This window comes from Lichenostomus cassidix, chromosome 7 (assembly GCF_008360975.1).
Source record: "Lichenostomus cassidix isolate B80296 chromosome 7, HeHo_3.0, whole genome shotgun sequence".
Lineage (NCBI taxonomy): Eukaryota > Metazoa > Chordata > Aves > Passeriformes > Meliphagidae > Lichenostomus > Lichenostomus cassidix.
In genome coordinates, this window is record NC_139488.1 from 21,133,525 (window position 1) to 21,158,589 (window position 25,065).

Sequence of the window (25,065 nt, forward strand, 5' to 3'; positions counted from 1 at the left end):
CATTTTCCACACACTGATTATGCTTTAGTCACTAATTCACTTTTGAAGTCAAAAATGAAAGTTTAAAGAAATGCAAAGAGGGAGGCAACAGCAGGGATGAAATCATCCGCAGTATGAAGATGAGAGATCAACCCACCTGCTGTCAAATTTGATATGGAAAGGAAGGCCTTAACGCTGACACATTTTGCTTCTCTGCAGCAAAGGCTTCACAATTAGACAATGTGATGATCAAGCTGCAGACTTTGTAAACAGTTGTGCAAAATGAGAGGGCAAAATGCAAGTCTGTGCCACTAAACTAGGTTGTTGGTTTTTTGTTTCTTTTAAAGAGACAACCCACTTCTTAGGAGCTGTTGGAAGAAATGATAATCTCACTGTATGATTCTTGGATTTGAGAAGGGAATGGAGAGTAGGGAGGGTTGAAGAGGGGATAGGAAAGGTATATTTGTTCTTCTATTTTTACCTACTTAGGGATGATAAAATGATACTTGACTGATAAGGAATATTTTTATACATTAGTGAGATGTATATATGCGCGCACACACACACACACATATATATACACAGATTAAATTACATATGTGTGTAGAATACAGATACACACTCCTCTCTTTGTAACTAATTTTTTTATGTGTTGGGAGGGGGGAAGGGTTTTGTTAGTTTTTTTGTTGGTGTGGTTTTGTTTTGTTTTTTTTTTTAGTAGAGATGAAATTATGTTTAAACTGAGAATGCTTAGAAAAGCCTGCATTACTGTATAAAGCTTCCAGGTCATCAGCTGTTAGAGCTGCCAGTTGAATTGAAGGAAAAGTCACACTTTGAAAAAGCAATAGTGTGATGAGGGAAAAGCTAGCAAAATATTTGCCAGGTTACTTTTTGCAAAAATATTGCTTGGGAAGAATGAGAGGTTATTTGGAGCACATGGTTAGGAAGACTTAATTTCTGTCATTGCTTTCTGAATGACTGGAGGCAAATCACGTCAGCTTTGTTTCATCATTTCAAAATGGGTATAACATCTCTGAGGCAGTTGTATTGTCAGTTGCCTAATTAGCATTTAGATCCTTTGGGTATTTATCACAGAAATAAGTTTTATTTCATTCAGCTCAATTTCATTCCTATCTTTTTTTCTACCATATGTAGCACATTCAAATGGCAGTCAACAGAAGAAATTGATTCATTTCCGTCACTCTCAGTTGATAAATGGTTACTTCCTTCATGAAAATATTATTCCAGTTTGAGTTCTCTGACATTCTGTAATCACCTACTTACTAGCAAAATTTTCTCTTGGAAAGCAGCTTGGTTTTTTTTAATACAGCAGGACATTTTTCACTGTTAAGCTAAAATAAAAAATGAGTTCAAAGAATTTGTTCACTAATACGTGCTTTAAAATGGGAAACGCAAGAAAAGCAGGAATTTGCAAAGTTTACATTTTTAAAGGTTACAGCTGCATTGGACAGAAAAAAGAGTGCCTTTGAAAGTAGATGCACATATTGTTTCCTAACGTTGTAGAAAACTGAGAACACTGCAAATACTTCAGATTCAAGGGGTGGGGGGGGGCGGGCATGGATCACTACCAGGACTAATACTTAGGAAATTCTACTGCTTAAGGAGCAGGAAAGTATTTCAGGTGTGTTTATTTTAAGTGTGATGGCTACAGGTTATACCTACCAAGTCAGAAGGCAAAAATGTTTGCAGTACATTCATTGATGCCTTGTTTCAAGCCTTGAGACTCCTGGTTAGAGATATTAAAACCTAAATTCATTGCTTTGGATCCGGAGTTTTGGGTTTCTTTGCTTTAGTAGACATCTCTCTTGTGTTCAAGTTCCAGCCATCTGTCCCTCACTTTGCACCCGACAATGCTACCTACTACAGGATCCTCAGCGACGCAGCAGGATATCAGCACATCCATTCCATAAACGGCTCTCAGGTGAGCAATGTTCTGTGGGTCACTGCTGCCTCGTGGTTCTCCTGGTCATCAAGGAGCTTCATGTTCTACTTTTTGCCTTGCCTTTTCCCCTGCTCCAGGCTCCAGTAGCTATTACTTCAGGAAAATGGGAAGTAATCAGCATAGAAGCTGTAACCAATAAATTTTTGTGAGTATTTGTGAATAAGGTAACACTTCCTATCCTAAGGGCTGGTGACAAGGGTGTAAGAAAGCAGAGAGAGAGAACAGGGAGAAGGTGTCATTTAACTCATTAAAAATCTGATTTAAACATTTAAAATAAAATTTCTCAATACTGTACTGTAAATATTGTACTAAAACCAGTATGTTTTGCTCTTATAGATACTACATTAGTAATGAAAAAGGTGGAATGCCAGGAGGAAGAAATCTTTATAAGTAAGAATTATTTTTTCTGCGGTATGAGTAGAATTGTTGTCATTGAAAAAGAAACCTAAAGAATAATCATTGAAAACTTAAAGATTAGGATGTTCAGCATAATGTGGGATCTTCTTTAGGATATTTAATGAAAATCAGTGTAAAAGTATAAACTGCAAAAATAACTGAAATATTTTTCTATAAATTTAGTTAATAAAGGGAATATATGACAAGAAACAACCAATCCGCAAGCAACAAACCCCTAAAAAAAACCCTCTTTTTTTTTTTTTCTATGATTATAATTCTAGTATTAATTGAAGTAAAGCATTTAAAGTATGTTTTCTCTAGTTTTTTAATCAGTTTCTACCACTTCTGAATTTTAACATATTTCATTCGGCCACCTTATTTAAAAAGCATATATTGGTTTAGCATAGCTTAAAAAAAAAGTAATCTCTGAGATGAAGCTCATTTACTTTGCAGAGTGCTCTTGGAAAGCAGTCCAAATTCTGCTAAATGTGTTAGCTGTGATCTGGATGAAAAAAGATGCCAGTATTATTCTGTGTCCTTCAGCAAAGACGCACAGTATTATCAGCTAAATTGTCTCGGTGAGTGTATCCAGAATTAATTGACATAAACATGACTCGCTGATTAGTTGGGTGGTGAAGTTCACTTCGTCAGGATCTTGATATGTACTGTGTAACAATGATATGTGTTGATAACATTGGATAAATGTATTGGCAGTGGAAGAACATACTGCCTCCTAGGCTCAAAAGTACCTCGACAAAAATTACTGGGATAAAACTTGTTAGTTCTATCTGTCAGTGGACCTGAAAGAGCTGCAAAACACTCCTGTCCACTGCACATCTCCTCGAGAGATTTGCAGGGAGCTCTGCCTGCAGAAGGAATTTGGAGGCTCTGAAAGTGTGACAAGCAACAGACTGGGTAAAGAGCAGTGCTTTGTGTATGAGAATAAAATTAAGATAGATAGTGCTGGTCAAGAAAAAAATCCAAGTAATGTAACACGAGGTAAGCAGCGTGACTGTAGTCTGTCTGTGACCTGTAAGTGCTCCTGCTACATAGTACAGGGGTTAAATTAATCAAAGGGTGGGAAAAATCAAACCGTCTCCAAAATTTGTTTAAATTGAAATATATATTGGCTTTTAACATGCCAAGACCTTCCTTAATCTGTGGGCTAGAAGGACAGACAGCAGATAGGGAATTTTCTGTCAGATTGTTAAAGTGGTTGAAGACAACTGCTGTATGCTTTGTGTCAAGGCTTCCTGATGGCCAAACCATGGTTGACAACCAAGGCATAGACATCCTGAAGAGTGGAAATTCAGTTCTTCACAGTCATGTGGTTCATCTCTGAGACTGTCTGGATATTTTGTGGGATCCTGTGACTTGAATTTGGGCCCTACTAACTTAAAATTCAGCTTGAGCAGACTGGAGGGAAACGAGTTCTGAGCTTTTATGATTCACCCATTTCCAATTACTTTACAAGGGTTGTGTTTCAAGCCAGCATGCAAACATGAAGGTTTTGTGCCCTGTTAACAGGTCCTGGCCTGCCCATGTCTACTCTGCACAGAAGCACTGATGATCAAGGTATGGAAATGTCTTTAATTTATGTTGAGCCAGAAAATTGCACTGTAAGTTTATTCTAATTTTGTTCTCATTGCATAGTACAATAATAAAAATGTCAGTTATAAAGGGTAAATTTAATTTTAAATAATTACCAGAAGAATAAATTCTTTGGCTTGGCATATTTTTATCCATAGTTTATTTAACATTATTTTACACTGAGTTAGAAAACAGTGAGTAATGTATGACTTATTTACTGGATAATTGTTCAGTTTCTTGGAAACTGCATTTAGATGAAAAATGGGGGAAAAAATAACAGAAGTAAAACTATGTTGTAAACATTGAATCTGAGAGGAAAAACAAAAACTGCAGTAAACTAAAACTGTAATGGGAGTTGCCATCATCTCAGGTTTAATATTTAAAGTAGTTGATAATTAAAGGGCAATGCATTTAAAAAAAAAGTTTAGTCTTTGAATCTTACTTACGCTGTTATTTAGTCCTCAGATACTTGGAAAATAACACTGAACTGGACAATTCATTGAAAGATATTCAGATGCCTTCAAAAGAATTTGGCACCCTTAGTATTGGTGGATACAGTAAGTTCAAAAATACCTTTTACCTTCCCTCCACCCCTGCTTTTTCATCAAGTGATTCAAGGTCTTCTGCTGAGCAGCATGACAGGACAGATGGGTGTAATGGGAATTATTGCAGTTATTCAGAACTTAGAGGCAAGATGATTTTTTTTGGACATTTCCAAACATTTTGCATTTTTTTTCTGAAATCCCAAAATATTCTTATCTAAAATATGCTTTTTTCTAGTGTGATATCTTCATGTTTCCATGATGAAGTGGTTTAACTCCTTTTTTCCTCTATAATAAACAGAAGAACAGAAGTCTCTAACAATGCATTAAATAAATAAGAGAAATGAGGTTGAGGCACAAAGCTCTTAATCATTGTTGAATTTAAATTACATTAAAAATTCAAGTAGGTCTTTCTAATTTGCAGGTGCAAGTCCCTTTGGTTTGTGTTAGTAGGTTGGGAAAGTGGAGAAGTTCAGTTACTATGAAAAACACCCAATCTAAATGGAAAATCCTGAGAAAACATTTAAGCAACATTTCAACACCATCACCTTTGACATTGTGTGGGGGAATATTTGGATTGAATAGTCACTCTTGAAAGCACATTCACGCTCTAAGTCTGCATAAACATGGATACAGACCAGAACAAAATGCTAGAAAATGAACTGTTAATGCTTTGTGAGTGGTACTCCTCAGAATTTGGGTAGAGAAATGTTCTTGGTGTGCTCTTAGGCTGAGCAGCAGCAGAGAGCCCAGCAGTGGGAGGCCTGGTACCTGTCTGACCTGTTCTTGCTCCAGCCTTTGCTACTAGCTTTCCTCTTCATGGCAAACTTCCTCCTGATGAAATGAGCAGATATTCTTAAAGGAATTACATTTGATGAACTGTATTGAGCTAGGTCAGTCATTGATAACTGTTCTTTTTGATGCCTCCCTTCTTTCACTGTTACCTTATTTATATAATAACTCTCTTTATCTCTGTGTTTTCTGTCTTTTATTTCTGTCACATTTTTACTAGGGCTAAAGATGAAATCTTCCAGGCAAGATGGAGATTTAAAGATGTTCTTCATGCTATCAGTTGTATATTCATTTTTTTTTATTCCTCTTTGTTCTTACTACTTCATGTCTTCAGGGTAAAAGCTTTTGGGTAAGGGGAATCTATTTTTAATGTCAAAAATAGGAGAAACAAATGCATTTATGTAGTGCTACTTAAAGTTTCAAGTCTGCTCACAAATCCATGTATGTTATTAGAGAAGAAATCCACCCTTCTGACTATAGAGTATGCAAAAGTTAAAATTAGCATTTTAATGTGTTCAATTTAGATTGTTAATGTTTCAGTGTTCTGATGCCTTGCATATTCACATCTGGGCAAATTTCTGTAACATTTGCACTCTGACTATTGCTGCAGTGCAGTCCATCAGCATTGCCTTGTGGCTCCTTGCAGCATCAAATCTCTTAAAATTCATGAGTGAACAGTTGAGCCATTCAGTTTGCAAAACTTCTATGGTGTGCATTTAAAATGCTCAGCTCACAGCCAACTTCGGTAGAAGGAATAACATGAATGGAACTGGAATCAATATTGCTTCAAAAATAATAGATACTTGGATATGTTTCTGGGATGCTTTACAAACTGTCATGCAAAGTCTATCTGGCAGGTTCAGAATATATAGAATTTCTTTCCTCTGCTGGGAGAGAAATTTTATTTTTGAGCCTGTGTTAGATTTACCACTGTAGAGACACAACGAGTTTCACATGAAAGCTTAGAATAATGTCATGAGACAGCATGTTGAGTCCCCAGATTTTATTACTTTCTGCTAACTTAACTGTAAAACATTTTTTAAAATTACTAGATTAGCTAGGAACTTTTACCTGTATGTATTAGGACAGTTCAGATGAAACAGCTTTTTAATTTTTAGGGGGTGGCTCAAATGTGCTCTTGTATGAGTTGTAATGCATGTCACACAATTTCACTGGAGAGCTGACCTAAGTCAAACTCTTCTCACTTTCAGACCTGTGGTATCAGATGATACTGCCTCCCTATTTCGATTCATCAAAGAAGTACCCTCTGCTCCTTGATGTGTAAGTTTTCAATTACATGGCAGTGTTGTGTTAATAATCACTTTCATCTACATCAAATGTTCTTAATAAGGAAACACAAAACTGACATGTTTTCTAATTACTCCTTGAAGTAGTTTTAAGATGGAATGAAAAATGGAGGTGTATCCCAGTTCGTGGTGATTCCTGTGCCTTAAGATGCTGCAATGCTTAATGAGCATGTACCCTGGTGGTGGCACTGGGGCAGATACATTCTGTGATTTAACAGCCAGCATGTTCATGTTAGCTTACATCCTGCTCTGCTCCTGAAGTTCTTTAGGAATAATCTGCAATGAAATGACATTTCAGAGTGAAACCTTGAATAAGCCTTGTATCCTAAAGCTGAAGTAGTGTGTGTGACATTGCATTTTTTCTGTGATACTTGACTGTCAGCCAGTGTTGACAAACATCATACTGTGATCAGAATTGCATTTGCTGTGATTTTTTTCGTAAATACAAAACCATGAGCGTGTGCGGTTTGGTTTGATCTGGTCTTCCTCAGGTGCTTCTGTTCATCCTGGTATGTTTTCTTTTAAATGGGAATTACTGAATTTTAGCTATGAATTAATATAAAAATATTAAGCTTTTCCTCTTTTTACAAAAAGGCAGCTCTCTAAGGAAACGAGCTGTTAATTGTTAGATACATGTTTTTATAATGCAATTAGGAATCACTTTTTTATAGGCTTTTTGATAGGCCTGTTGAACTTTTTAATGAACAGGCAGTGCTCTGGGCTTCTTAAGACTTGTTTTGGTTTTGATACTATTCTTACTGACTTACATGGACCTTTGTCAGGATCACCTCTGGTTCAAGGTGATCTTAATGTCAGAAATTACTTTAGAAGTATCCATAGCTTGAATTAAAGAATTCTCAGTAGTTTTTTTTCTTTGCTCTTAAAACTGATAACAGTGGGCTACAGAGCCATAAGAGCCATTCTTCTATTTCTTACTCTGTTGAACAGTGGCTAGACTAGTGCACCACACAGAATTTTAGCATCGAGGCACTAAGCGTGTGATTTCATAATGGTCAAGTGCTCCTGAAATATTTTAAAGTAAAAGTATAAAATTACAGTTTTGCTTCCTTTTTCTCAGCCTGCATAAGAAATAGTTCAGGGCAGTGAAACACTGAAAATGCAGAAAATGGTATTTTTCATTTTTCTAGTTGAAGACTATTAGTTGATTTCAGACTTAAATGAAGTAAATCATGGGTGAATGGAACAGAAATAGCTAGAGAACATCACTTTGAAACTCAGGTGACTAGATATGCCATCACAAAAGAAAATTTGGCGTGGATTTCTGATGAGCTGCTTTAAGTCAAAATAATGAAGGTTTCTTATTAGAGCAGAAAGGAGTAAAACAAACAAAAAATCCAGTCTGCTTTCTTTTTCAACAGCAGAAGTTTTAAAAAAGCATATTGCTTTTAGTGGCACTTTTAAGTCAGTCCGTGATGCTTTCCTTGTTTCCTCGGTTTAATTTAAAAGATTACCCTGCTTTAGAGGCCAAAATTGTCAGCAATAACTGTATTTCAAATGCTCAGTGTGAGAATGAGTGGAGAGTAAATGCCTGAATTTTGTGGCACTTTTCACTCAGGTATGCAGGACCTTGCAGTCAGAAAGTGGACAAAGTGTTCAGGATCAGCTGGGCTACTTACCTGGCAAGCACGGAGCAGATCATCGTGGCCAGCTTCGACGGCAGGGGCAGCGGCTACCAAGGGGATGAAATTATGCATGCAATAAACAGAAGGCTGGGAACATATGAAGTGGAAGATCAGATAGAAGCAGCCAGGTGAGCTACAGGGAAAGGTCAACACCTGCTCCTTCTTTTACGTGTTTAGTGTGTATGGGGGAAAAAAGAGAAGGTTTCAAACCGTCATCTTGAAATTATTGGCAAAAAAGTAACTCCATTCTGCTTAATTTTTTACACTGAAGGGTGTCATTTATGGGCCAACCATCATTTCATGCTTAAAAAGAGAGAAGAGTTAATGCTGTAGTACCAATTAACCATATCTCTGATTTTATAGAGATGATATGTGTCAAATTAGTGGAAGAACATGCTACCAAGGAACTTGGAGATGGAAGTTTTACTTCAAGATTTTTGCAAGTTTTTGTTGTGGAAGAATTACTTGTGTGAAATACTCAGCCTTTAAATCATAGTTCATGTTTGTCACTTGGTTTGTGCTTGTAGAACCTCACAAAAACAAGCAATCACAGTATGGATCTCTCAGAATTGCAATGAAGTGATCTTAGAGGGTTTTTTTGTGGGATTTTAAAATGTTAAGGAGTTTAAACAAGTATAATTTCACAATCTTCTTGATTTTTTTTTTAATGGTGACTGGATTTACATGTGTTGGCCTGTTCCTTACTGCTGCAATTTGATTGTTGTGCATCTTTTAAAAAAAGGCAGATAGTGAAATCTAACTTTATACCTTACAAATGTCAGTGAGTGTGGGTTCAGCGGTTTTAGCATGTCATATGCACCGACGTTTTTCTAAATTTCCTAAAGGCACATGTGCCTGAATTATTGTATATTTTCATATGCAGTCACTATGATGGAGGGGGAAATGCTTATTTGTACAATATAAAGAAGCAGACTTGATGGGAAATAGGCATGTCTGTAGAATGGTAGATACTTGCAATTCGTTAAGTGTTTAATTACTCTGTTTGCTTTCAGAAAATTTTCTGAAATGAGATTTGTTGATAAGAACAGAATAGCTATTTGGGGTTGGGTAAGTACTCAAATTATTTTGTCAGGAGTAATATTTAATGGTAACAATTATTTGTTGTGCTGCCATGTGTGTGAGATCCTGTAGTGCTTCATGTGAGTCACCTCTGGGGTCACAGCACAGTCCAGTACTTGAGCTGATTAAGTGCATCTTAAAAGTGCTTTTTTATATTGCCCTTTGCAACCATTCAGGAGCCTTTGTAAGAGAAATTAGGATTAAAAAGCAGGGATTAAAAAGCAATTTAAACATATGCTGCCAAGTTCCTGTGCACAGTATGAACCGATACTAAAAAGAAAAAAAATCCAAGTATATATTCACCAGTATCTCTTTAGTTGGATGACTGATTTTTAAAAAAAGATGTGAAATTATTCGTGAGCTAGCTGTGTGGCGTGGTTATCGTGGTATTTGCAAGCAGAGGCCAGATTTCTCTGAGTTGATGCATCTTTAAAACCTGTCACAGTAGATGGAAGTGTTTAATAGCATATACATACCCCCTCAGCTGCAAGGCTGAATATGTATGTAGAGTTAGTGATTCTAGTGCTGAATTAAATTGTTAAATGAAATTTGGGCCCTGCAGGTGACAGGCACCAGTGAATGAATTGCTTGATGGCAAAATGATGATGATGGTGCCTTCAATAGCTTTTCTTCTGGGGGTAAAACATCTCTGTGATATGAAGTCATGTGTAGTAGTATTAACTGTAGTGAAAGGAAAATTCTTTCTGCAGAAATTGAGGATTTCATGCATGCCCATCTTAAGTCCTTGCAAGCCTCAGGATGAAGTTGAAGAGCATTCTTCTTTGGAGCTAGGCTGGGATTATGCATCCTGGATACGCAACCTGTGGGCAAACAGATTTTCTTTATCTCTTGAGTTTTCAGATTGTCAGTCTCTCGTTGTCAGCCTGTCACTATGTACATGGATTTTGTTTGCCATAGATCCAGCAGTAATATCTTTACTGTGGCCAGTTAGTCATTTATACAGGGGTTTAATTACTAAGTGCATGTGTTACTTTGCTGATCTCATTGGGAGGACCTAGGAATTGAAGTTGGAGCAAACATTTAAGGACTTTGAACTACGATGCAATTCCCTTTGCCTGTAATCTGGTTTCAAGACAGAAATGAGATCCAAAAATGGCTCTTGTTTTTGAATGTGGGTGGGCACATTTTCCTAAATAACCCATTCAAACTCTTGTGAGGGCAGTCATTTGGGCGGCTGGTGACAGTGTTGAGGTATCTTGCTGCCTGGATGCTCAAGCATGTCAGATATTTACTCATCTGTGTATCAGGCTAGACTGTGAGTAAATTTTCTGTGTGTAGCGAGGAGTGTGTTGTTGCACAGTTCCTCCCACAGACTCAGCAGAAGATCCTTCACTCCCCAGTCACAGTCTTGCTCCTGACGCTTTGGGGAGAGGTAGGGAGCGAGCTACCATGGGCCTGCTCCGAGGGAGCTGTAAATTTTTGGATGCCCTGTTGCAACTACTCATCAGGCACACTGTGGCCCAGAGCTCTGCTTCCACCCACTCCCCCAGCACAGGAAGGGACACAGCGGTTCAGCAGTGTCTTGTTTCCTGTCTTTTGCTGCTGCCTATGGTGCTACCAAACACTGTCATCCTCAGCTGAGTCACAGTTCGGCAGCGTTTGCGCCCTCGTTCCCCACCAAGTTCCCATTCATCAGCGCCACAGCTGCCATGCGCTGTTTGATGCCTGTTTTCCCGACTGAGCAGGCTGGCTGAGATCTGACCCAAATTCAGAATGGAGTTCATTAATATGAAAAACGCTGAGCCTATAAATGTCTGATGAACTGTGTAGCAGATGGGCCCCATCCTTTCCCTTCCGACTAAAATAACAGCAATGTTTTCTTCTCAGTCTTATGGGGGATATGTGACCTCCATGGTGCTTGGCTCTGGAAGCGGCGTGTTCAAGTGTGGAATAGCGGTCGCCCCTGTGTCACGCTGGCAATATTATGGTATGTGGCTTCCTCCTTACAAGGATCCCCATATGTCTTCCAGTCCACACGCTGCAGAGTGTGGATTCATAGTGCAGAACTTTTGATCATCTACTAGATGCCATGGAAATGCCTCTTGGTCTGCTTTTATGAACTCTTGGCCACTGCATTTTGAGATTAAACCAATTCACTAAATATTATTTCCCATTTTAAAAAGTCAGGTCCATAACTTCAGGTAATCTCTTGAACCATTAATGAAGGCTAAATTATTGTAATATTTGTTGCATTGTTGTAATGTGTCTGTGTTTGCTTTGAAACCAGTATTGTGTGTCAGAAATCCATCGCTATTAAATTTTTACGTCTTCAAAATGAACCTTCACTTAAAAGAATGAACTGTGAGGATTAACATGGAACTTGCATTGTAATTTACTCTCTCAGAGTAACAGAATAGGATTTGAATTGCCTTAGGTTGGTAGGTTGGTTGGTTGGTTGGTTGGTCGGGTTTTTTTTTAGCATGTAAACTTTGGATTTTATAAATCTGATTCATCTTGAGAATGGCTTGATGTGAGGAAAACCTGATCAAGTGGACAAGTCGCTACATGCTTCAAGCCTATAAAGCATAAAGCTTGAAGTAGTTGCATGAGGCTACAAATACAGTTACAGGGGCCCTCCTCCTAGATTAAAAAAATTATATAAAGTTATAAATAGGTGTTGCTGCAATCTGAACACACTTTAACATTTTTCTGGGGTTTATTTTTCAAAAAACATTCGAGGGAAAGCTTTCCCTGGCAAACCTCTGCTAAATAAGGCATAATTTGTCATTCTGCAACTAGCACAGAGGCTGTACAATAGCTAATTCAGCAGATCAGATCGTACTGCCAGGTGTTAGCAGTAGTCTGTTGAGGACATAGCAATGTCTTTATAATATTTTAGACATGAATATTGCAGTACGACAGGAGATATTCTTTTAATGATCAAGATTCCTAAAGTTCCACTTCTGGTTAGTTAGATGTAGTATTGTGGAGGCATACATATTGCACATAAAAACACCTCTAGTGCAACAACTGTGGTGAGAAGTCAAATGGACACTGGAATATGGCAGCAGAGCTTTAATTTGTATGGCTTAAAACAAAGCAGCAAATCTGCAAATGGTAACATGGCAAAAAATACATGGAAAATCAATTTTTTTTTTCAGCCAAACTGAATCCTAATCTATTAGTACATTTTCATTGTATACATTTTTGGTAGTAAACATTTAGATAAAATATCTAAGGTTCTTTTCAAATGCTAGTTATTTAGTGCAACGTTTTCAGTAATTTTCTTAGGATTACTGAAAGAATAACAATAAGGAAACACTGACACAAAGTACTATATTAATATTCAGCATTCAGGTGTCCATGGCAACAAGATTAAATATTCTGAATAACGATGGTTACCTACACCCCTCATTTTGGAAAACCTGGTTTAGTTTCCAGTATGCATTGTTACTGCTTGTATTGATGGGTAAAATTGATGGTAGAAAGACTGAAAATTAAGTAGCAGATTCTAATTTTGGGGTTTTTTAAATTCCAGATTCAATATACACAGAGCGCTACATGGGCCTTCCTACAGCAAGTGATAATCTGAAGAACTATAATGTAAGAAAGAAATCACTTTATTTCATTTTTTTCGGTGTTGTTTCATTTCTAAACTGCTGTATTGTTCTATAAACAGTTCCTTCCCTGTTGGGAGAAATAAGTTTGTTTCTTCTTTCCAGCTAGAATTGTTGCATTGTGCTGTTGGAGGCTGTAGTTTCATATGTTTAGATTTGCAAAAGGCAGCTCCTTCTTGGTGGATGGTGTGGGTTTTGTTGTTTGTTTGGTGTGTTGGTGTTTTGGGTTTGGTTTTTTTTTTTTTATATTCAGTTCCATTTGACTATGCAGACTGTAAAACAAGCTGTAAAAACTTTTAATCACCAAATGCTAATTTGTTTTAAAATTTAATATGTTCGTGAGCAAACTATGCTTTCACTTAAACATTTTTGACCAAAACAAATGTACTCTTATTCTTTCTGAAATATAGTTTTTTAAAAATGGGTATTATGTGAACTTCTGTCCTTTAGGAATCTGGAAGGTTTTTCCAGAGAAAGCAAATTCTCCTCAATACTAGAATAACTGACAGGTAGGCAAGTCTGTACCGTGATTATATCAAACTGCAGACCAACTGAGAGCCAGCAGCATCAGGACTGGATTGCTGGCCCAATCTCCATGAACACAGGGTGTCCAAAGTTTGTTCTAATATGACCAATGTTTGCACAGAGGTGAGGGAATTTCCATGTGTCCTCATGAAAGCAAATTTCATGGAGATTGTTTGTCCTTGTTACACATGATTAATCAATTGTTTGACTTGCTCTTCCATGTGCCAGATGCTTTTTGTTGCCTCAGTGGCTTTTTGAAGTCACAGGTAGCTGGGCATAGGGCAGAGGAGCCAAATTTTCTGTTAGGTTTTGCTAAAACTTCAGGCCAAGATGAAAATACAGTGGCTATTGGAGAGCTGTGAGGGATCAGAGGGGTACTTTGTGGCCTGGTTATTGGAATGTTTCACAGAGGAGTCCAGCCATGATGGTGCTGGAACCAAACATTGATGTTAGAGGAGGAGCTGGGGCATTCTCTGTGTTTGGGTTGGAAAGCAGGGTAGAAGACAGTTTAGCACTAGTTGTGTGCATTAAAAAAGTGTCATGGGTAGAAAAAAGGATGGGGGTTGTAGCACTGATTTAAAAGTATGACAAAACATATATGGACTGAAACATGTGGTTTGGCATACATTTACAGTATTCCAGTGTTGTCAACTGCTATATGAGATGTTCTGGTCAAGACTGGGGACAATGGTAGTGACTGCTGGACAACCTGATACTGTGTCTCCTCTTCTAACCAGTGAGCTGCTGGGGCCCAGCAGGCACTGACCAGCAGCCTGCAGCCGCCTGCCTGCCTTTTTCCTAATGTGTTTCTTTAAGGCAGGGGGAGCAGTAGGAGGTCTGTGAGGTAGCAGTGTAAATACAAGTTACTGTCGCTGTGCAGAACGAACGTTAACGCTCTGGGTGCACAAAGTCACTCACCAGCTTCACAGCACAGATGGCAACAGAGGACTGTTTAATCCTTTCAAGCCAGGAGTCAGATTTTCTTGGCATAGTATCCATTGCTGGCAATGGCCACGTTGAAACTGCCAGTACCAAAGAGCTAAAGGTTTCAAATGTGTTACTCAGAGGACTAATTGGGGAGAATGGTGGCTAGATGGAGGAGGAGTAATTGCCTAGATCAGATTGTCACACTTCACTGCTGCTCCTAGAGAAAGGAAAATGCAACTTAAGTCCTCATTTGTTGTTAAAAGCTGTAAATAATATAGTACCTGGACTTTACTTTTAACCTGGAGGGTGGGGTAGCTCGAGAGCTGACTTTGTTTTTCATGTAGCCTCAGTGAAAGGGTTGTAGGATTTTGTTATTGCTGAACACCCTTACTGACTTGAGCCCAGCATGTTGCTGGCTTACAGCCCCTTTGTTCCAAGTCCCAGTCCCAACAGCCAGCCTCCTGGCCCCTTGACACTGCTGAGCTGTTTGCTGAAATGAACGTTTTTTGAGGTAAATGCAAAATAGTACTGAAAGCTAGTACATGTAACTGAAGCTGTTAAAGCATTTTTTGCACTGCTAACTCTGTAATGTCAGGTTTGTGTGCTGCATCATGTATTCTCTATCCTGCTGCATTGCTGTAAAGCTGGCATGAAAAGTGAAAAGTTGCATAAACTCTGTAATATGCACCCTGATTTAAAAGCAATGCGATGGTGTACACCCTGCTTAGAGAAAATGGGCACTGCTAGGCACCTTGCTAAGGTGTAGAGTATTCTTAATGACTGAATACATATTAATGACTGACTATATAGACTCAAGAAACCAGTTGTGGTAAGAGGGGTACATCCTACCTTTGTATTACTGTGACACTATGTTTTACATTAATTGAAGTCAGAGAATCTGAGATGTTAAATATTGTTTGTCAAGAGTCAAGTGTGAGGGAGGACTCACTCCTAAATGGGATAATTGGGTATGCTCAGTGTCTTCTAAAGTAGTTGAAACTATTAAAAATTAGAGCTTTGTGAAAGAGGAGCAAGCATGGGTGGTGCTCCCAATATAATCCTAGGCTGAATGGCAGAGAATCTGGTGGCCTGGAAGAAACATCCCTGATGCAAAAGCCTTGAGACTGAATCAGGGAAGAACTCTAGAGGTCAGACACAGTAGCCATGTAAAGCATACCGAAGAGACTGTTCAACTTGTGAGAACATTATTTTGCAGTTCACTCTGAATTTGATATGCTTTTGGCAAGTGTTTGAAACAGTCATAGATTTGGCAATCTTTTTCTAGCAGATTTGAAATGTTCAGTCCTTAAGAACTGCTGCATCATTAGGTTATGCAAAACAGGGTACAATTTTGTAAATATGCCATCTTGTACTGATTTGACATTTGTTCTATTATCTGAGAATATGCTAAAGGGAGAGAGACCTTCAGTTTCAGCCAAACCTTAACTTGTTTGTGGAGTGCTGATAAAATGTTGACTGCTGTGTGATCTTTAGAAAAGCCAGTTACACTCAGCAGGGCCTAATTGTCAGTACTTGTGCACGTTACCTTTTCAGAGCCTTTGTCCCAGCAGTATAACTATGAAATTGAAGTGGTAAATAAAGTAGTATTTTTTTGCTGTCCGCTAAAGGTTTGTTCAGCTGATGTTGCTGTTGCTTTGTCTTCTAACTGTATTTAATTTGAGATTGCTCCATCATGCAGCCTTCTTTAAGGACACAGGTACCGTGCCCTTAAAGCATGTTTTAGGGAAGGGACTCTTCATGTTGAATATGAGTAGAGTAAGTGAATTATCACCAGTAACAAAAAAGCAGAGAAAGTATCTCGTATGTTTCTTCTTTCTGAAGTATTTTACAAATAACTTTATTTTATTTAATGCCTGATGGGGGGAAATAGTGGCATCCTTTTTATAAAACTATTTTTGTCAAGTTCTCAGAAGTGTAACTTAAATCAGGCTTCCAGTCATGGAAGTTTTGCTTAAAACAGCATTGGTTTTCTGGAACAAAGCTTAGCAAGGTGATATATGAAGTTTCCCTCTGCACATGTGGAAAATTACTGGTTGGTTTGGGGTTTTTTTGTTGATTTTTTGTCTTTAATCTCACTGGGCCATTTCTTTCTGATTTGTTCTTTTGGTCAGCTGGTTGACCAGTTCTTCTCAATGCATCAAAGTGCTTTCTCCATATTTTGGCACTCACAGCTGAGTGTTCTTACTCCATGATACCAAATCATCTAAATGGAAAGTGTCATGCTTCCATTGTTGGTGGATTTCCGTATACTGGATGGGATTTCTGGTGCTCTCCAGCATTTGACTACCAAAAGAGGGCAACTGCAGTGTTACAGACTGGAGGTTTTTTGTCTTTTTTTAACTCTCTCTGCTGAACTCTGGTTTTTTAGATTTGGTTGCATACATACAAAAAACTCATTTTGTGTATGGAAGGGTTGTGGTACACTGTTTTGCCATGAAAAAGGAATTTAATATTTGTACTTGCTTTAAAGATTCATCAGTGTACAAGAGACATAAGGAAATGACAACATTTCTATGTCTTGGCAAAATAATGTATTTGACTTTTTTGGGGTACTAAATGCAAATGCCTGTGCGAGGATACAGCCTTAGTACAAGGTGGGGAAGAAAAAAACACTGCAGTCTTCTGTTCCAAATTTTTAGTAATTATTTTCTTGCCTGAGTAACTGGTTGTCTTATCAAGCCTAAAATGTCTTGTCCCTGTTGTCCCTTTTAGTCTTCTGCTCATGGGAGAGCACCATCCTGTTCCCTTTCCTTGCCCAAATTAAAGATCTTACCTCCAGTCCTTACTGTCTTTATTCCTTAGTCACTTTAGCAAGTCAGGTGGAATAGAATGTTCTGGGGAACATGTTGTTACTGTGTTTTAAATTTCTTGATTAATCTTAGTTGCTGATTATTTCATCGTTTCATCACTGTATTGTGTTTCCATTCCCAAAATGTAGCTTGACTTCTATTTAGAGATTTGGTCTAGTGTTTTTTGGTCAGGCATTTCTCTGTCATATTTGGAGAAAGCATTGTTTTAAACTTCTTATTACCCAATTTTACTTGAGACTGAGCCATTATTAGCTTTGGTGCCTTACGTGCAGGTGAGCTGTTGTACCTTGTAGTGGGGAAGATAAGGTGTGCAGCCTCTGCAAGATCTTCTCCTTGCTCTCATACGGTGCACTGTTGCCATGACAACATTTATTTTTTTTTAACTTGTCTGCAGTCACATAGGAAACCTATGGCACGCGGTGTGCTGCAGGCTACCAACATGTTAGCAATGCATGGAATGTGAACCTCACTCCAGAACTCTTCCCCTCTGGAACTGCCTGTTCCTTTGCAGCCATAGCCCTTGGTAACGATGGCAGATGGGTGTGGAATGGTTTGAGCGTGGGCACCTTGCTCCTGGATGTGTGGCCATGCCCCATGGTGGTTCAGAGTGGGGTAAGCTGTGCTTGGTTTTAGCTGAAAGACCCCAGGAAGTGTCAACAGGAATCAAAGTCAGTTGGTAGCAAGTCATCTCCTAATAAATAGCACCTTTTTTCTTTTTTTCATTTCCCTTTAATTTCAGAGTTCAACAGTAATGGCCAGAGCTGAAAAATTCAAGGAAGTTGAATATCTCCTTATTCATGGAACAGCAGATGGTGAGTTGCAGTTAATTAGACATTTTAGTATTAGAGACAGGTTCGCAATTCTACTACTGACAAAACAAAAGCATGAAGGGGCAAGGCTGTTACATTTACGTCAATAAAATAATACTGCTTTCTGCAACTCATCTGTGTTTCAGTCAGCAGTGCTGGGGAGTTTAGTGTGTTCGTTGCTTTGATTTCCCCCCAGAGTATTACAGAAGCAATTTTTGTTTACCTTTTTCCTCTTCCACTTTTCAGATAATGTTCACTTTCAGCAAGCAGCACAGATAGCCAAAGCTCTTGTCGATGCTGAAGTGGATTTTCAGGCAATGGTATGCTTTGTTTATGATTATACAAATGAGAATAATAGCGTAAGCTCCCTGTGGTTGGCTATAAATTCATTGCCATCTTTAATGAAAGTTCATATAGTTGCATTTCATGTCCAGTAACTGAAATTTGAACATAAAGCATGTATTTTATTTCTGCACTAGAAAAACTGTAAAGCAATGCCATCTCATTTTCAACCCTCTTTACCTAATCTTTCATTTTGTTAAATTTTTTATGTTCTCAAAAGGCCAGTCCCTACTATTACCCAAAGTGCAATGAATAGTATCTTACAGGTACTTACAGGATAAAAGGAAAAGTTAACTTCAGCTAAAATCTAAGAAAACCTGTCTGTCATGTCTGGTGTTTATTGAACTTGTAAGACAAGCAGTTATTTGCCCCTTCTTACGTTGTACATGGAAGCTCTCACACTAAGGTGCAAGCTCTTCCTTTCCTACATTCTCTCAGCCCTTGGGGAGCAGTGCTGGAAAGGATGACATATAGAAAGAGGCAAAGTGGATGGTGTTCCTTCAGCCAAACTGGAAGGACATACAGAGGGAGAGGTCAGGGACGCCTTGTAACTGAACAGCTGGATCTACCCTCCATGTGGACCAGTCACATGTTCTTTTTACACCTTCAGTGTAAATACATAGCATATCCCACATGCAAAGAAAGGGCTAAAGTGTCATAGCAGCTTCCTACCCCATCATGTCTTTGCCTCCATGCTGAAAGCCTCATCTAGGATCATTTTAATTGGCTGCATGCGTTTTTACATCTATGACGTTTGATTTATATCATTTAGATGTAGCTACAACTAACATTCTCTGTATTTCTCTTTCACACAGTGGTACACTGACAAAGACCATGCCATCTCCGGTCAAGCACATAAGCATATTTATACCCATATGAGCCACTTCATAAAGCAATGTTTCTCACTGTCCTAGCACCAGCATTTTGCTTGCTAGTGATGGTACTTCTCCAGAAAACTCCCTCAATAATGTACTCTGAGCCAGTATAAATCAAGATGAGATAAGAGTCAGCTCTTGGGATACCGGTGTACACAATGAAATGCTAATCTTTATAATGATTCCTGTTGCCAAGCAACTATTGCATTTTTATTGATTGTGTCTAATCAGGTCTTAACATCACCTGAATGACATTGCAGACTTCTAGGAAGCTTGGTACTTGATTGAGTAGTTACCTTTTGATATTTCAGTCTAAAAGAGAAACAATCCAGTTTGTGTATCAGGGTAATGAATGATAAAAATGTCACATGGAGTTTTGTTGCAGAATAAAAATATAATAATTTTTCCATCAAAAATGAAATGAACCCTGGGATAATTTCTGTGAAAATAATGAAGGAACTTTTTTGCAGAAATTCTGTAAGGCTTGATAATTACTATTTTAGAATCAGTATCAGGAATACTTTTATGTTAATATTTTATGTGCAGAATGAAACACTGTTTATACTGCAGTTCCTATAGTTAGTGTGTTTTCTCTGCAATCTCTTGTATTACAGTTGTAGAACTCTTGCAAGGAAAGCAAGTAACTAACTTTCACCAAAGATTTTGAATGATACCTAATCAAACCAATGGCACTGGATTTCTTTGTGTGCTATCATACAGTACTGTGATTTTTGCCTATTTTATAGTAAAAAAGGCTGCTACTCTGGGAATCTGCACTATAAAATCTCCTCTGGGAACTCAAGAAGACACCTTTTTTTTAATGAAGAAGTTGATTATGTACCAATGAATAGGAACTTGTTCTGACACAAAACATTACAATGCGAACTAGCAGCCACTTAAAGCAAGGGCTGGACTGTCACTCTCATGTGAACATGCCCTTTGGCAAAACTGCTTTTCCTTACAGCCTACCAATAAATCTCTGCTTTATTTTCAGCACTCCAGGTAGGCTTCTCCATCTGAGGATAAGAGTAGTTTTCTCAATTTCACATAGAAAAAATGCAATCCACTTGTATTAAAGACTGTGCTGCTTGAAATAATAAAGACATTAATTTATGAAAGGAGATTCAGTCCCTATCATTGTAAACGTTGCTTCAGAAAAAAAAGCAAGATTTTTTTTAATCCCCATTAATTTTGAGGATGACTTACAGTGAAGCTTCTGCTTTTGTGTAATGGTATCATGTAATGGAGTGTGACATGATTATCTAACACTTAGTTTCTTGATATTACATGCCAGCATCTGATTATGTCTGTATTGTGGGTTATTAGTGACATTAGGTGTGAATGTAAAAGTACTCATGCAGACAGATAAAGCATGGGGGAGAATGTTAAGACACTTTATGCAACTTGTCCGTAAATGAAAAAGCCTTGGATAGAAAATCAGGTTTTGTTTTCACAAAGTAACAATTCCTTGACTCACAAAATAAGATGTAGTATTGTTTTGTTCTGTTGGGGTTTTTTTGAAACACACTGGAGCTGGGTTTTGGAAATACTGTCTTGGGTTCAAGGCAGTAGTGGCTCTAATGTACACTGGCATCACTGTCAAAGATCTCTAGGGTTACAGGCTCTCAGGTGTCCCCAAGACGTTTTATCAACACATCTTTCTTTTTCAAGGAAAAGAAACCTAAATAAGTATAAGGTAGATCATAGCAATCCAGACAGGTTATAAAAAAAAAGATTATCATTATGGACTTGGGGATGGCTTGTGTATGCAAGGGTAAAGAGTTGGGATTTATTTTAATGTTATCACTCACACTGTCATAAAGACAAAAACAGTGTTTCTGTATTCCAAAAATCTACTTTCACTAGGCACTCTTTAAAAAACTGCAAGAATTAGCATACTCAAAGAAGCATTTAAAAAATAAGTGAAAATACAAATTATATGGTCTAAGTCTTCCATTAAGTAAAGATGCAGTTCTTTGCATGTGACCTACCTTAATGATTCTAGCGTCTCACTGGGAAAATCTGTACTCTCAATACAAAATCCCCTTTTAAATGTCTTATCTGCGAGGCATAACAAAATGCAAGGCTAATTATCTTTGTCTGGAAAGCTACTTCTAAGATATGCTGCTAATAGACAATGATACAACTTTGAAAAAAAAAAGAAAGTTTTATTGCTATACTAAGTGTCCTAGTTAACATCAATTCAGTGTCTGATTTTTCATTCTGGTAGAACTCCCTCAGCTCCAAAAATAATGCAGGCAGTAGGATAATAGAGCTGCCTCAGGGAACTGACAAGTTGCTTGAACTGCATGAGCACAGGTAAAATCACTAAAGCTGAGGCCACAGAACAATTCCAGCTCATTTCATTAATGTACAAAGCCAGAAATCAGTTGTGCCTAAAGGAGTGCCACATGCTAGTTGTTACACATATACCAATTACCTTTTTTCTCTGTATTTTTTTCCTATGTGAAATGGATGCTTGTTTGTTGTACAATACACTGAAGTGTAAAATCCTAACAGAAGCAGCTGAAGCCTGAGGTGCCACTGTTATTCTGAGACTGGGAGATTTCTAGTCTTTGGTTTAAAAATGGGTGAAGAAGCTCAAAGGGATTTAGTACAATGGAGTCAACAATGTATGCAGTACTGGGATTTACGGCCTGAGATTTTCAGTAGCAGAATTTTAGGGTTCTAAGAAGAGCAGAAGCACTGAGGAATTTTAAATTGTATGACCTTACCTATTGATCACTAAAAACATCCAAGTACTTCTGCTTGGTCCATATATTCTCTCTCAGGAGGAAAGGGGACCAAGCATGTGAGCAGTAAATTGGAGCTTAATTCCCCTTCTCTTCCGGAACAGGTGAGCTCTGAGCTCTCCCCGATGTCACACTTCCTGTTAAGGTTCAGACCAAGCACATCACCATCAGCTCCATGCAGGGAGCCAACACTCCCAGCCCTGCATGATTCAGTGAGACTCCCCTTGCAAAGAGAGCCATGCTGAGCTCTACCCCTCACTGATTTGTGAAGCACATCCAAGTCAGGTAGACATTTCAAATACCATACAGTATTGCTGTTCTGGGGTTTGCAGGGTAAAAATAAAATTGAAAATCAGTTAGGATAAATATTTATTTTCACATAACATATCTTAATTGTGAAAAACACAATAGTCTATTCACATGTACACATAAACTTTTGTAATAAATTACATCCAAGAAATTGAGTAATTTTGACCAGGAATATGAAATTAGAAGTAAATATAGCACTACATCTGCTTTATATTGTGTGTGATTTCAGAATGTTAAGATTAACATTGGAATAGCATTTAAATTCACGCAAAACCAGAGTGTTTTAAAATAAAATCACTCTGAAATACTGAACAGAAGTACAGAATGCCATTGAGTACACTGATTTCTTAATATTCTAAGAGTTGGTCAAGTGAAGCTAATACATTTTGATTGTATACATTATCTGTAACAAAGTCAGCAACGTTAAAACACCATCAGGCTGCTTTCAGAACAAACCAGTACTGAGCTTCTATACTAACCTTAAAACAATTGGAATCTTACAATTTATCATCAAGTACACGAAACAAAGCATTTAACCTTAATGCATCAGCATTTTTTTTCCTAAATTTAAATATACAAACATTGAATTAGATGTAAATCTTTCTTTGTGTCCATTGTATTTTTTTCTCCATAAAAATGGCTTTTAATGGGCTTTGAAAATGCTAAGGTAAATTTGGAACAGTGACCCTATAAAGTTTGCAGCAAAATGCAATTATTTATGGCTAAATTATTAAAACATACACACTCACATACACAAAAACATTAGAATACTTTAAATGTGCTGGATGGGAAAAGTTGTTCTCGAGGTGTATAGAAAATTAGCATATTTTGGAAAGCTGGGGGATGTTAGAGCCCTATGGATGAGTTCTTATGAAGATTTTAAGACTACAGTTCTTATTTTTAGGTTTCAAAGTTATAGCATAATACTGAGATTTAGATTTCATTTTATTAATTTAAAAATTTATCTTAAAAAATTTAAAAATCAGTGAGTTCCAAACGACACAATAAAACTTCAGCTCCACATCCCTATTCATTCAATACCTAATCTCGCAGTCCTTTACACAAAAGAACAGCTTGAAGGATCAGGCAGTAACAAAATCCATTACAAAAAATGTAATAGCCTTAAAGCCGCATTTTAGTTTGCAATGCTGTTTTTATCTGTTAATCAATATGTACTTTATGGAATAATGAAGAGCTGTAACAAAACAACAGCAAGATACCCATTTAAGTATTGTACACAGTCTCTGAAACTAAGAGGTTTACAGTTGTTAGTAGAGAGAAGACAATAAAAATATGCCCTTCATGTGGCTGAATTTTTGGCAATAGAGGAAAATCACTGGGCAGGTGACAGAACTGCATGTGGGGTACAGTTTGTATCTACACAATTTTCCCTGTTATAAAATAATGGATTGATTAATGACAAAATGCATTTTTTGGCCTACCATGGCAAAATTCATACAATACAAGATAAGATACCATAATCACAGATTGCATTTTAAGAAATATGTACCCATGTTTCACATCAAAGGATGTGGTGCCATTTTTCAGCTAAGGTGAGAAAATGTCTTAATATATTTTTAATATACATATATATGTATATATATATAGAGGGAGAGGACTATGTTCCAGTTACATACAAATTTTAATATTAAATACACTGTATTAAATCAAGCAAAACTTCACAAATACAGAATCTGACCCTGCAATTCGCATTGCAAAAGTAATCCATGACTTCAAAAGGACAGATTAAGGAGGAAAGGATTATCCTTGTTAGTTTATTCACAGGGTCAGATGAGTTGTTATTTTATAAACTTCTTACTGTTTGCTTGTCAGTTTGGGTCTCCTGAAACCATTTGCTAGTTAGGTGATTTTAAAAAAAAATTGGAACAAGGGTTTTCAAGTTCATCTTGCATCAAGATTATTAAGTATTCTCACACAGAAAAAGTAGCAAAATACAGTACAAACCTATTAACAGGAAAGTTGAATTTGAAAGAAAATTTGGTTCTTACATTTCTGATACGAATACTGATAAATGGCCAAGATCAGCAACGAACACAAAGATTTTTTGCATTGGCTACTGCAGACATTTACATTGATACTAGACAAGGTAGACAAGGTGGAATGAGACAAGTATTGCACTACATTACCTGTGCTAGTTTGAGATGAAAGACAAAAGTTACAAGGTAAATCATTTATATTTAGTGGTTGTGGCACTCCTTCAACTCATTTGTAAAAAAATTACTTGAAGAGCAAGTCATAGACAAGTCTCCCGGTCAACACCTTTCCCTGAGTCAGCTTTCTTCTCTTTTCTGATTTCAGCACTAGGAAATGAAAGGGGAGACAAAAGAAAGAGTTACAGTAGCACTATCATGTATATATACACATATATAAATTATCTACCTGAAAACCAACAGTGCACAGATATTTTATTATTCATGCTTCATGGCACAAACTGGGAAAGCAAGTGAAAATTTCTGTGCTGAATGGTGCAGACGACATCAGCCAGCATTTTAGTGACAAGGTAGGTAAAGAACTTAAGAGGTACAGAGACAAGTCAGCCAGCATGCAAGCAAAGATAGCCACTTCTTTTTTTATTTATTGGCAAATACAACTGGTAATTTACTAAATAATGGTAATGGTACAGTTCTCAGACAATACCAGGACATTCTTAAATGGAACAAACAAGGTCACAAAAAGTATTTCTCGTCTTTAGAATGTATTCTCTTGCTCACTGTACATTTAGAAGGAATGTTTCTGAACTAGAGTAGTGCAAGCCAACATCCAAATAATACTTGGCTCTCAGTCTTGATTGGGGAGGGTAGAA

The 25,065-nt window shown here is 37.5% G+C and overlaps 2 protein-coding genes across 9 annotated transcripts in view; one reads left to right on the plus strand and one right to left on the minus strand.

Moving 5' to 3' along the window:
* Positions 1-25,065, plus strand: part of DPP4 (dipeptidyl peptidase 4) — a 76,350-nt gene that overhangs the window by 20,054 nt on the left and 31,231 nt on the right. For 2 of the 3 annotated variants that reach the window (XM_085066642.1, XM_085066643.1), the window contains exons 13-25: positions 1,817-1,921; positions 2,020-2,087; positions 2,279-2,332; positions 2,792-2,916; positions 3,866-3,913; positions 4,387-4,485; positions 6,474-6,543; positions 8,146-8,340; positions 9,226-9,280; positions 11,141-11,240; positions 12,792-12,856; positions 17,893-17,965; positions 18,209-18,282. In XM_085066642.1, the coding sequence (XP_084922768.1) occupies positions 1,817-1,921; positions 2,020-2,087; positions 2,279-2,332; positions 2,792-2,916; positions 3,866-3,913; positions 4,387-4,485; positions 6,474-6,543; positions 8,146-8,340; positions 9,226-9,280; positions 11,141-11,240; positions 12,792-12,856; positions 17,893-17,965; positions 18,209-18,282 (1,131 nt within the window). Of the gene's footprint in view, positions 1-1,816; positions 1,922-2,019; positions 2,088-2,278; positions 2,333-2,791; positions 2,917-3,865; positions 3,914-4,386; positions 4,486-6,473; positions 6,544-8,145; positions 8,341-9,225; positions 9,281-11,140; positions 11,241-12,791; positions 12,857-17,892; positions 17,966-18,208; positions 18,283-19,119; positions 20,298-25,065 lie in introns of those variants that run through there. The other variant, XM_085066641.1, reaches the window with a different exon arrangement.
* Positions 20,010-25,065, minus strand: part of SLC4A10 (solute carrier family 4 member 10) — a 158,125-nt gene continuing 153,069 nt past the window's right edge. For all 6 annotated transcript variants that reach the window (XR_014853494.1, XM_085066634.1, XM_085066633.1 and 3 more), the window contains one exon: positions 20,010-24,562. Coding sequence is in view for 4 of the 6 variants with exons in the window: in XM_085066634.1 (XP_084922760.1) it covers positions 24,496-24,562 (67 nt within the window). In the remaining 2 variants the exon portion in view is untranslated. The remainder of the gene's footprint in view (positions 24,563-25,065) is intronic.